Below are 13,843 nucleotides of genomic sequence, written 5' to 3'. Positions count from 1 at the left end.
CCAATAGGCTGAGACTCTACCCTGGCTGGTTGTGTAGCCCACAGGGCTGCAGCACACTCTAGGGACAGTGGTGGTGCTTCAGGCACAATGTCAGTAGAGGCGTAGCATGAAGGACTGCTGTGATGGGCACAGGCTCACTGAGCATGCTGCAAAGCCAGAGTGCTACATTTATGTGGCAGTTGCAGAGAGTACAGGGGGCATTTGAAATTCATGGAACATAAGCCATTTATGAATGTGGCACTTCTGGCTTCCCCATGTGAGAGGTGTGCATGTCAGTACTTTCTCTTGAGTGAGAAGCTGAGCTAAACAACCAGCAACTCCCGATCTTCCAAAGAAGTGAGGTCAGAGATGAAAACCAGTTTCCCCCCCAAATTGGAGAGAGGTGGACAAATATGGAGAATTAGGACTCACTGGAGTGGAAACCTTCATGGAATGAATGGGAGTAGGAAAACCTGGCTGTGGGCATGAGCTCTGAAGGGAGTGCCACAAAGGGTGAAAGGAGAGGAGAAGGAAACAGTGGGAAGAGGGGAGATGAGAGAGAGAGAGAGAGAGAGACAGAGAGACAGAGAGACAGAGAGACAGAGACACACACAGAGAGAAAGAGACAGAGGGAGACAGAGAAAACAGTAATCACCATGCAGCTCTAATCAATCCCACTGTATTAATAATCACTTCCACTACCAATGACAATTCAATACCGATACACACACCAGTTAGAAGACACAGATTTACAGAGTAGATTAAATAAGACACAACTAGTTTCTCTAAGAAACTCCTAACAGCAGGAGCAGGAACCGTCTCTGACTTGGGTGCCTGTCTTTGGATCCCTTTCCCCTAGCTACAGTAGGAGAAGATGCACCTAGTCCTACTGCAACTTGATGTGCCAAGGTGGGATGATATCCACGGGAGGCCGCCCTCTTCTCTGAGGAGAAAGAGGTGGGGGAGGGGAGGGGAGGTGAAAGGGACTGGGAGGAGAGGAGGGGAAGCTTCAAAGTGTTGTGAATTAATTAATTAAAATACAATTAATTAATTAATTAAAAAGAAACTCCCATTCTAAATACACCACTATCTTAGAGTAAAATTAAAGAGATGAAACCAGGAGTGCTGGCGCACAACTTTAATCCCAGTATTAAGGAGGCAGAGGCAGGCAGATCTCAGAGTTCAAGGCCAACCTGGTCTACAAAGTAAGTTCCAGGATAGCCAGGGTTACCCAGAAAAACCCTGACTCAAAAAACCAGAAAGATAGATAGATAGATAGATAGATAGATAGATAGATAAACAGACAGACAGACAGACAGACAGGCAGGAGAAGAGAAAATATAGCATGCTGACATTAATCAAAAGAAAAGGGGAAAGATGTGTTACTCCCTGGCCAAGTAGACTGGCGAGCAAGGGAAATGATCAAGGATTATTTGGTGAAAAAGACAGAATAGTAACTCGTACACGTGTCCCTAACAATAGAGCTTCAAAGCAGCAAAAAGTTGACACAGCTTAAAGGAAGAATTGAAATATATCCATAATCATAAAAGGAGACGTCAGCACCCCTTTATCAGAAATGGGCAGGTCCAGATGGGCCTGTGGCCCAGGCCTGCCATCTCAGCTATACAAGAGTCTGAGGTAGACTGACCACAAGGTGAAGGCTTATCTGGGTGAACTCAAGACCAGCCTAAGTCTCTGACTCTGTCTCAAAATTTAACAGGAGTTGGGCTATAAGTGGTAAGACAATTACCCAGTATGTGTGAGATACTGAGTTTAATCTACAGAAAAAATGAAAAATTAAAAAAAAAGGGGGGGTGGGGGAGAAGATACAAGTGGTTAGATCCAGATGAGCTCAAGACTACTCTGGGAAGGGAGGGATCGATCGAGAGAGGCAGTAGGCAGAAAATTGGTAAAGACAGCTTAACTAGAAAGCACCAGCTGTCAACTGGCTCTAACTGATGTTACATGCTACTTGTCCTGGTTGGTTTTGTGTGTCAACTTGACACAAGCTAGAGTCATCAAAGAGGAAGGAGCCTCAGTTGATGCAGTAAGGTATTTACTTAATTAGTGACCAATGAGGAGGGCCAAGCCCATTGTGGGTGGGGTCATTCCTGGGCTGTTGGTCTTGGGGTCTGTAAGAAGGCAGACTGAGCAAGCCATGGGGAGCAAGCCAGTAAGCAGCACCCTTCATGGCCTCTGCATCAGCTCCTGCCTCCTGGTCCCTGCCCTGTTTGAGTTCCTGTCCTGAATGATGGATCATAATCTGGAAGTGTGAGCCCAATAAACCCTTTCCTCCCTAACTTGCATTTTGGCCATGGGTTTCATCAAAGTCATAAAACCCTGACTAAGACACTGCACCCACTAAACATGTTCCTCAGCAGCGATTGCAGTCTGGGCATAAAACACATCAAAATATTCAAAAGAACAGAAAATATAACATGCCCCCTAACTACAATAGGCTTAAAAGTAGAAATCAAGAAAAGCAGCTGGTTTACATAGTGAGATACAGGACAGTCGGGGCTATACAGTGAGGGTCTATCTCAAAAATAGTAGTAATAACAATACACATGGCAAAGAAAAAAACAAAAGAAAATTTCAATTAGGTGAGAATGAAATCACAACTTATAAAGTTTGTGGGACGGCACCAGAGAATGCTTAGAAATTTTATATCAGTGACTGCTTATAAAATTAGCTGGAAAGCAGGGCTGGAGAGATGGCTCAGCAGTTAAAAGCACTGGCTGCTCTTCCGAAGGTCCTGAGTTCAATTCCCAGCAACCACATGGTGGCTCACAACCATCTGTAATGAGATTGGATGCCCTCTTCTGGTGTGTCTGAAGACAGCTACAGTGTACTTAGGTAAAATAAATAAATCTTTTTTTTTTTTTTGAAAAAAAAATTAGCTGAAAATCAAGGAAAAGAGAAGAAAATTAAACTCATGTGGAAGAAAATATAAAAATTAGAGTAGAAAGAAAAAACAGGAAACAATAGAAAAAAACTAATGATCCCTACATCTAGATTTTTGAAAAGAACAAAATAATAAACGAATCCCTAGCCAAGTTAAGAAAGAGAAGAAACAAATTACTAGTATTGGAGGTGAGAGAGGTATTCCTCCCTCACCACCGATTTTCAGCAAGTAAACAGACTAACAAATGCAGCTGGACAAGACTGGAAAGGAGCAAAGTTGTCTTTAGTCGCAGATAATAGGATTATTTTTATTAGAAAAATATAAAAGATTCAATAGAGTCCTGGAAAGATAAGTTGGTATGGTGTGTTGCTTTCATAGTAGGGAACAACTATAATTTGAAATTTAAAAAATTCTATTTACATTAGAACCGTGTGTGTGTGTGTGTGTGTGTGTGTGTGTGTGATACAGGATTTCTCTGTGTGCCTGGATATCCTGGAACCCACTCTATAGACCAGGCTGGTCTCAAACTCAGAAATCCTCCTGCTTCTTCCTCCCAAAGGCTGAGATTAAAGGCCTGTATCACCACTGTCCAGCTAGAAATATAATTCTTGAATAAAAATAAATCTAAAAAAAATCATTAGATCTATATGAAGAAAACTTCAAACTCTGACAAATGATATTGAAGAACAGAGAGTATGATTCCAAGTGAACAAACAAGAAAGACCCAGTGTGAAAGTGTTCGTTCCTGCCAACATGGTCTAAATGCAACCAACACCGCAGAAAGACACGCTGAGAATGTCAACAAATGCTACAGTGTAAGACCAGAATTGTGCATTATATACCAAAGGAGAAGAACAAAATTCAGGGTTCAAGACTTACAGTCATTAAAACAGTACGCTATCGCCTTAAGAATATGTAGATTATGGAATATGGAATAGAATAGGGCCTTTTCCCAAAGAAGTCACACACAGACCTGATCAACTTGTATATGACAAAGGAACAAGAGAAACGATGAGGTAAAGATATCTTCTAAAAAAATAAAATTCTTCTCAACTAATGGTGCCCAGCATCAGTCTGGAACAAGTGATGGAGTGATGGATGGTGCTGAAAGACTGGCGTGGTGGTTCTGGAAGGCTGGCTTGGTGGTGCTGGAAGACTGGCTTGGTGTTGGTGGTTTAGGGTCTATTCTGCTCTTCAAGAGCAGCAGAGTTTGACTTCCAGCACCTGTGTCAGGAGACTCACTACTGCGTGTAACTCCAGCTCCAGATCATAGCAGCACCTCTGGCCTCTGTGGGCAACTATACCCATGTGTACACACACACACACACACACACACACACACACACACACATGCACACACAGACAAACTTAAAAAATAAGAAAAACAAATCTTTAAAAGAAAAAGAGAAAACCAAACCAAATCTACATACAGATCTCAACTTTAAAAATAATTCCAAAGGGATATTAGGTTTAAATGGAAGAGGAAAAGCTACAAAACTCTTAGATTAAAAAAAAAATGAAGACTCAAGAGAATCTTGAGCTTTCTGTTGTCTGCTTCAGATACCACACTGAATGTTTGATCTAGAAAGAAATCGCTACATTGACTTCATAAAATTAAAAGTATGTGCTGGGTGAAAGTCATTTTTAATGGGAGGAGGACAATCCAAAGACTGGGGAAGGGGGGTTGGAAATATCTGCACACATCTGATAAACGGACACTATCCAAAGTATACAAAGAGCTCCTGAAGTTTAGTAAGAAAATGGAGCAACCTGACTTAAAAAACAGACCTATCACAAGAGGAGATGTCCCACTAGCAAATGACATATGAAATGATGCTTGATGTCATATGTCACCAGTGAACTACAAATTAAACAACAGCATGGCATTACTACAGACCTAATAACAGCACTACTACAGACCTAACACTAACAACAGTGTAACACTACTACAGACCTAACAACAGCACTACTACAGACCTAACAACAGCACTGCTACAGTCCTAACAACAGCACTACTACAGACCTAACAACAGTGTAACACTACTACAGACCTAACAACAGTATAACACTACTACAGACCTAACAACAGCACTACTACAGACCTAACAACAACACTACTACAGACCTAACAACAGTGTAACACTACTACAGACCTAACAACAGTGTAACACTACTACAGACCTAACAACAGCACTGCTACAGACCTAACAACAGTGTAACACTACTACAGACCTAACAACAGTGTAACACTACTACAGACCTAACAACAGCACTACTACAGACCTAACAACAGCACTGCTACAGACCTAACAACAGTGTAACACTACTACAGACCTAACAACAGCACTACTACAGACCTAACAACAGTGTAACACTACTACAGACCTAACAACAGCACTACTACAGACCTAACAACAGTGTAACACTACTACAGACCTAACAACAGCACTACTACAGACCTAACAACAGTGTAACACTACTACAGACCTAACAACAGCACTACTACAGACCTAACAACAGCACTGCTACAGACCTAACAACAGTGTAACACTACTACAGACCTAGCCAATGGTTAAAATCCGCTATGGGCACTTGGTATTTGCATGTGAGTCATCCTGGAAAAGGGATGCTGAAGGCTTGAGCTATTGCTGTAGCATCCAATCTTACTCCTCTATTTCCTCAAAGAAGTTGAAATTTTATGGCTGTGCAAACTTGTGCATAGAGGTCTGTAGCAGTTTTATCTGTGAGAAGAGTCCTTCTGTGGGTGAAGGGATAGATAAACCAGCACACACCATGGTGAACTGTTCAGCCCTAACCACAAAGCAGCAAACATGGAAGAAACTTCAGTCTGTTGCTAAGTAAACAAAGTCGGTGTGAACAGGTTGCTGACTGTGAGGTCCCCTGCCATAGACATCCTGAAAAAGGAAGAGTCATGGAGACAAGAAAAAAGGCCAGGAGTTGCAAGAATTACCCCAGCCTGGCGTAAGCAGCCAGTGGCCCTTCGTTACATGCCTTGACTGTCACCACTCAGAAAGTTCAGCCACAGCCAACTGACATCCACTCCACAAAAGCCTCCACTTGCATCTCGAAGCTGCCGTATTCACAAGTTACTTTTCAAACACATCCTTTAAAGATTTGAACATGCCAAAGTTTACTTTCCAACTGCTTTAACAAATGGACCTCTGGAGTAGGGACATTAACAGTGGGGTGCATGAGGACCAGGATGGATAAGAAACCAAGGTACCTTCTGCTCAATTTTGCCATTAGCCTAAAACTGTTTTAAAGGAAAAGGAGGAGGAGGAGGAGGAGGAGGAGGAGGAGGAGAAGAAGAAGAAGAAGAAGAAGAAGAAGAAGAAGAAGAAGAAGAAGAAGAAGAAGAAGAAGAAGAAGAAGAAGAAGAAGAAGAAAAAGAAGAAGAAAAAGAAGAAGAAAAAGAAGAAGAAAAAGAAGAAACCCACAAATTTTATTAAAGCAGACAACAACGGCATCAACAACAGAAACCCTTAAATCTGGGAGACTGCTTGGGTGCCCACATCACACATACTGCTGCTACACCACACAGACCTTCCAGGGGCCATGTGGAGGGTCACAGCAATGACCACTGGCCAGACACTGCCCCTGGGGAGCAGGATTTAGTGTGATCATGAAATCATGGTGCCTGGTACTGGATATGTTCTGCAAACAGAATGACCAAGGTCTTAACTGACTGTCAAAACAGAAGATAGGCCATGAGAATCAGAGCTAAATCAGAAGACGCACGCTCTCCTTCTCCATACTTGTTGGACCACCAAAGCCACAGCGCCCAACCTGTCCATCAGCCATAGACACTACACCTCACCAACTAAAGACCCTTCCGGTTGACCAGAGACTCCACACCCCATCAGATTTCAAGGTCCTGCCCCGTAGCTGTGTACCTTTCTTGGGGCTGGGGTCACTGTTCTTGGCCTCCTCCTTCTTACTCTTGCCCTTGACTTTGCTGCAGTAATTCTGGTGATGGACTACCCACTTGAGGATGCTGGCAGCCACCGTGCGCCGGAAGTCATCTGCAGGGACACCAAGGCCTCGCTCCCACTGCCCACCCAGAGCAGAGAGGCGGCAGAGCCTGCCACATGGGCCTCCCTGCCTCCCTCACCAGGCGAGTCCCCATTTGTTGCTCACGCACCTGTCCACACCCAGTCCCAACAGCTGCTCCTTCCAGCTACTGCTCTCCTCCTGCCTTTTCCATTGTTCTCTGTCGTCACTGCCCCCCCCAAACCCCTCAGAGACCTGGGGGATAGTCCCAGTACTCCCCCTTGCAACACTACTAGGATCCTCTGAGAAATCTAAGGGGTCTCTCTGGACCCCGTGGACCATCTGGAACGTAGCTCTCCTCTCTTGAGGGATCTTGCTTGAACTCAGCACATAGGTAGAGCAGCACAGCTGTGCATCTTGCCAATCTAGGCTCGAGGTGAACCTAGGCTCGAGGTGAACCTAGGCTCTGAGCAGAAGGGTATTCACCCAGAGATCAGAAGTAGGTGGTACTGCTCTGAGCCAGTGCTGTGTCCCCTCAGAGCCAAGATCAGAATATTTAGCTCTCTAGCTTCTGTCTGCCTCAGGTGGTTCTTACCAAACTGCCAACATGGCCTATGGACGTTTCCAGGCTGGCCCTTACCAAATGGACCAGAGATGTAGTCCTGGCCCTAGGGACATGCGGTAAACCTCAGAAGGCCATAGGTCACTCACCCAAGAATTCCTGCTTCTCGGTCTCAGTGCAAAGGCCATAGCACCGTGGGAAGAAGGTGTTCGGGTTGGCTTGGACGTACCAAGGCAGACTTCTCATGTTCAGGCAGAGTCCAATCTCCAGAGAGAGCAGTGCATCAGACCCCCCAGGGGGGCAGCCTCACATATAGTGAATCCCACTGGGGACCCATGTTTGACTCAGCCCATGTTCCCTGGGAAGGGGTCATCCATGGCACTGAGAGTACCCAGAGACAGAGGGAGGAATGGGGGTGTAGGTGGGCATGTGGGATAGAAGGTGGGGGGGAGTATCCCCAGGAGAAGCCTGTATGTGACCCTCTGGTTCTCCCAGCTGTAGATGGCCCACCCACTCAGACTAAGCCCAGGCCCTCTCATCCACCTTGGTCGTGAATGATGCTGTCTTCCCATAGTGATTTAGCATCTGGTCACAGGTCAGGCTGTGGTAGTCCACAACATCCCTCTTGATAGTCCAGAGGAGGTATGGTATCTCGTTCTTTACCAACCTGGACTGGCAAGAAGAGCCATCTATCAACATCTAGCATCCAGGGCTCCGTGTCTTTGACATGCTGGGACATAGCTGAGGGTTGGGGGTGGGACACAGACTGTGTTGATTCTGGCTGAAGGCTCCATCTCAGCTGAGGTTACATGGCTCCTGAGGGCCACACACGGTAGGAGGACAATCCGAACCACACAGGGTGTGTGCTGTCCAGAGGCCAGCTGCTTTTTCTCAGTTGGGGGCTGGAGGTAAATTTGTACTCCTCCCAGGCTGGCATCCATGCAAGACTTAGAAATGTGCTCTCTGCAGACTGGAAGTAACTGTGATGCTCTGAGATCCAGAAGTGTGGTCCAGAGGGAACTTTCTACCAGAACCCCTAGGAGGCAGCTTTTCTCCACGGTAGAGCAGGGGAAGTGCCCAGGATCCGGCACTCACAGAAGAATAAATTAGATTAAGTGCACAGCTGCCTTCAAAAATCGAATTAACTCCATAAACCTAATGCGTTTACCGACTGACCACCTGTCATTTTATTCTGTCCATTTTATTTGGTTTTTTTTTTTTTTTTTTTTTGGTTTTTCGAGACAGGGTTTCTCTGTGTAGCCCAGCTGTCCTGGAACTCACTCTGTAGACCAGGCTGGCCTCGAACTCAGAGATCCGCCTGCCTCTGCCTCCCAAGTGCTGGGATTAAAGGCGTGCACCACCACGCCCGGCTTTATTTGGTTTTAAAAACAAACATTGATGCATGATATACACAGACATTCTGGATACCTGACCTTTTAAATTACATGTTTGGGAAAAAGTTCCACTCTGTGACTAACCTTTTTGTCTTCTTTATAGAAGATACAGGAGAGCTTCAGAGGAGCCAGGCTAGGGGTCACTGGGGTACAACTGCTGTGTTACTGGAGACCCCATCTGATCACTGGCCAGCACCCCCTGCCTCCATCCTGTAATACATGGACCCCCTGACCCCACCTCTCAGCATCTCAGTCTGCAGCCACACAGGCCTCTACTTGTGCTAGTCAGTGTGGGATGCAGGAGCTAGGGGCAGGATGCAGGGAAGTCAGATGCCCCAGGGACCATGTTTCCATACAGGAGTCTTACTTCTGTTAACAGTGTGCTCTGCCTTACTTTTAAAAAGCCATGGTATACCCCAATACCAGGCCACGCGGCCTACCATCACATCATGGATATCATCGAATCTCTCCAAGGCTATTTCTTGATTTTCTTTGGTCTCAGCACCTTTATCTGCAAACAAAACACAAGAGACATATTGCTGCTACCATACTCGGGTATCTCACCTGACTTCCTGGAGGGCTGGCGTTCCACTATGGAGGGATGCCGTTTGTCTACTAAAAGCTCCAAGCGAGGTTTGTTCTGGGTCAGTGGCTGTGGAGGCCACACGTGGCATTCCCTCCAGCATCCTGTGTACCATCCCACCTAGGTAGGCTGTGCTGGGTCAGGACTGAGGGGATGTTGAAGACCAGATGACCCTCAAGGTAGGAGGCCATAGAAGCTTGAGGCATGAGTCTGGGGAGGACTGGTCTGAGCTATGGGTACCCGAGGAGTGGCCTTGGTGGGGGATGGACCTGGAGGGAGAATGGCTAGGGTGGGGTGTGGGCATGGGGACACCAAAAAGTGACTGGTACCATATAAGAGTGTGGCTGATACATGAAGACGGATGCCAGTGGGTACATAGAGTCAGCACACCTAGGATGGCTGACTTATTGGCCATGTATAAAACAAAACAAAACAAAAAAAAACCCAAAACTTCATAGGTTTGCAGCCCCATAGGAAGAACAGCAATATCAACCAACCAGACACCCCCAGAGCTCCCAGGGACTAAACCATCAACCAAGGAGTACACATGGCTCCAGCTGCATGTGTAGCAGAGGATGGATGGCCTTGTCATGTATCAATAGGAGGAGAGGTCCTTGGTCCTGTGAAGGCTCCACAGATCCCCCAGTGTAGGGGACTCGAAGGCAGGGAGGCGGGAGTGGGTGGGTGGGTGGGTGGAGGAACACACTCATAGAAGCAGGGGAAGGGGGGATGGGATGGGGGTTTCCGGGAGGGGGAAACCAGGTAAAGGGATAACACTTCAAATGTAAATAAATTTTAAAAATAGGTTAATTAAAAATAAATAAATTAATTAAAACAAAACCCAAAAAACAAACCCTTCCCAGGACAAGGTATTCCACCCATGTGCCGTTCACCTTCACTTCCAACGTTCTGGAGAGCTTTGGGGAAGAAATTGAACTTCTTCTCCACCCAGCCCTTTCTTCTCAAGGTGGCCCGGATGACGGGGTAGTGTCCATAGATGGAGAAAATCTTCCTCTCCTGAAAACAGTGGTGTCTTAGCTGAGGCCCTCCGCAATAAGGGGAGCGAGGTGACCTTCCAAAGTAGGCTGGACCAGACTGCACCTCGGCAAGGCACACTCTGCCCAGAGAGCACAGGAACGCCGCCCTCAGCATGCAGAAGGGTGTGCGTGTGTGTGTGTGTGCACATGTGGGGGCTCGGACATATAATGCCCACAGTTGCTGCACTGTGTTTATTCATCGTTGGGTCGGGATTACAGAGGTGATCACTTTTACACACTCATCCACACACTCAAAGGGGCCAAAACACAGCCAAGAAATCAGCACGTCCTGAGCAGCTGTAGCCCAGACTCAGAATTTCTGTAGTTCCAGGATTTCTGGATTTGGGATACAGGTGGGACACACAGTTACACAATGCCTGAGGGTCTAGGGAAAAACTGAGGACTCCCAGTGCAGCTGTCTTTTATAGAAAAGTGAGTGTCCTGGCTAATTTTATGTCAGTTTAGCACAAGCTAGTGATTTGGGAAGAGGAACCTCAACCGAGAAAATGCCCCCACCACATTGGTCTGTGCCTGTGCTGGGGGGGCATTTTCTTGATTGACAATAGATGTGGGAGGGCTGAGCCCACTGTGGGCATCACCACCCCTAGGCAGAGGTTGTGTAAGAAAGCAGGCTGAGCAAACCACAGGAGTAAGCCAATGAGGAGTGAGCCTCTGCTTCATCATCTGCCTCCAGGCTCCTGCCTTGACTACAAGCCTGTAGCATGAGATAAACTCTTCTCCAAGAGGTTTTTGGTCATGGTGTCTTTAACACAACAAAAGAAACACTAAGACAAGAGAGTGTGCCTCCTGTTTATAAAAGCTGTGGGCGCCTGAGTTCAGAATGGCAGAAAGAGAAAACTTAACGGGTAACAGAGGAAGGGGCAGGGCCAGCCCAGAAGCTGCTGGAATTCTGACTCATCGCTTGGAGATGGTTAGCTGTGTGTAGTTGAGCAGGAGGTTGGCAGCTGGTGGGAGAACCAAACTGTACTACCTCAGTCTTCTCAGCCCAGGAAAAGGTCAGGGAAGGGATGGCCAGTGATCATTGCTTGTTCCCAATGGTCTCGTGCTTGAGGTATGGTCACCAGCATGGAGTGGAGACATGCCAGGAAGGGTAAGTGGCAGCTAGCTCTCACACAGTAAGCAGTTATGAAAGAGTGAGCCAAGTCCCCATCTCCCTCTGATCTCCTCTGTCAAATATTCTTTTCCTCCTACGTGTGTGTCTACGATGGTGCCATCTGCCACATGGTGACAGTGACAGAGCCAAACAGGCAGAGCTGCTCAAGCTCTGGCTTTCAGCCCCTCAAACTGGGTGGTGAGTAAATTTCTTTTCTTAATAAAGTGCAAAGCCTCGGGTATTTTATGTAGTCACAGACAGAAAGCTGACGTTCACGAGGGTACCCCAAGCCAGTGCAGAAGGCAGTGACATGACCCGTGTACTAGGTCACTAGCAGGGTCAGGGACGGGCAGGATAAGCTGGGGTCAGGCAGGAGTGGCGGCTCCGAGCCACTGGTGTCCTGCAGCAGACGTACAGACCCTGATGGGTCACCATGCAGGACACTGTCCCTGGACTCAAAAGAGCAAGATGACAGGACATATGGAATTCACTAGCATCACCCCAAAATGGTGACAGGACTTTGCAGATGTCACAGAGGCCCTAAGTCAGTGGGCTCTGATGGATACAGTCAATCTCCTGAGGGGCCTAAACTCATCAGGTTATTCCTAACAGAGGCTTGAAGCTCAGAGTATCCCACAGAGGATGGATTCATCTGACTCCCAAACAGATGGAAGAAGAGATGCTTAGGAAGTGAGCGTAAGCCAGACATCAGTGAGATCTTGGTCAGCAAACCAAGCCACTACCAGAGTCCCAGACTCTATCACAGAGACACAGACAGGCTGAGCCCGGAGTGCATCACACAGACACGAATAGAGAGACAAGCTGAGCCCAGGTCCCAGCACAGAGATCCCAGACAGAGACACTGCAGTGAAGTTTTCTATAGATAAATTTTGTGTTGCCAGGTAACAGAGATACATAACCTTGTCCCACTGGAAGATCTGATCCTATCCAGGAGACTACTTAGAAGATGCCTGGAACTAAGCTCTGGTACCCACAGGAGATCTGTGAGCCAGAGAGTCCCCCCAAACTGCTGTTAGGGTGGGAAAGTCATCTGTACGCCCACCACGTGGCTATATACGTTCACAGGGCACCAGGAGGAGCTGGCTGCTGGGGCTACAGGGGAGATTCAGACAAATTCAGAAGGGATACTGGTACCATCTCCATAGGGGTGGAAGTCATCCAGTCAGGCCAATACCCAAATGAAATTCCAAATCAAGTTCCCTTTTTTTTTTTTTAAAGGCACTCCCCCCCCCCATAAGTCCGAAACACATTTACCTTGATGGCTTTTTCTGTTAACTGTCTTGCTATTTTGTATCTGTCTAATTTGGGGGAAGAAGACAAATCTTGGGGAATTCCTTGTTTTAACTCTGCAAAAGAGAAACAGACATCAAGGCAAAGGAAAGGGCACATGGCTCAGAACAGTCACTCCAGCCTGACAGCGGACGCACGTGGAGGCCACCTGCCTCTGCCCACTCCCTGTGTATCTCGGCTGTCTTTGATGCACCTTCCCCCAATCCCCCAGGCCACTCACAGAGATCTACCTGTTTCTGCCTCCTGGGTGCTGGGACTGAAGGTATGTGCCACCACGCCTGGCCTGCACTGGGTAGTCTTGATCCTTTCTCTATGTCTCTAATGTGTGCTGAGAGAAATTTCGGATCTTCGATATCTCTGCCCAAGGCCTTGGCTTTTATTCAGTAGCTATCCTCTCTCCTGCCTGGAGGAAGTCCCCTGATGGCTCCTCCACTCTGGATGCTCTCCCTGACACCAGCTTCTCTCTCAGCAACCTTCTGATGCCAATGGTTCCCATAGGCACACACTAAACACTGTACTGTCCCAGGCCTCCCCCCCCCCCGCCATCTGTTGGGTCCCCACAGGCCATGCCTGCAGTGTACACTGAGTCTTCCCTTCACAAAGCACAAAGCATGAGCCTTTGGCTGACCAGCATTTTGCTCCTCATACCCACAGCTTCCCCTTCTCTCTCCAAGCCCTAAATGTGGAGTCTTCACGCAGACTACCCTGACCCACAATGCTCCTGGGCCTGTCAGGACACCCAGGGAGCTTCAGGAAGCATCAATCGAACCCTGCCCTCTGCTGGCTCCCCTCACCCTGAATCCACTCTAGACCCTACCTGCTGTGTGACTAGAGGCTCAGAATTTATTCCGAAGTGTGTGAAAGCCACATAAAGCTTCTAACAGAAATCATCACAACCTCGCCTAGAGGAACATTCTTAGATGGCACGCACACATACACACACACAC

The 13,843-nt window shown here is 47.1% G+C and overlaps 1 protein-coding gene across 2 annotated transcripts in view; it reads right to left on the bottom strand.

The window, feature by feature from the left end:
• Ttll8 (tubulin tyrosine ligase like 8) overlaps nt 1-13,843 on the bottom strand; it is a 66,182-nt gene that overhangs the window by 34,623 nt on the left and 17,716 nt on the right. For both annotated transcript variants that reach the window (XM_021184001.3, XM_021183999.2), the window contains exons 3-8: nt 12,861-12,952; nt 10,328-10,451; nt 9,292-9,362; nt 8,001-8,129; nt 7,607-7,721; nt 6,799-6,927 (exon numbers count right to left, since the gene is read on the bottom strand). In XM_021184001.3, coding sequence (XP_021039660.1) covers nt 6,799-6,927; nt 7,607-7,721; nt 8,001-8,129; nt 9,292-9,362; nt 10,328-10,451; nt 12,861-12,952 — 660 coding nt within the window. The remainder of the gene's footprint in view (nt 1-6,798; nt 6,928-7,606; nt 7,722-8,000; nt 8,130-9,291; nt 9,363-10,327; nt 10,452-12,860; nt 12,953-13,843) is intronic.

Source organism: Mus caroli, unplaced genomic scaffold (assembly GCF_978045245.1).
Source record: "Mus caroli unplaced genomic scaffold, Mus_caroli_1 scaffold_16, whole genome shotgun sequence".
NCBI classification, from domain to species: Eukaryota; Metazoa; Chordata; class Mammalia; order Rodentia; family Muridae; genus Mus; species Mus caroli.
This window is presented reverse-complemented; position numbering and strand designations above follow the sequence as displayed.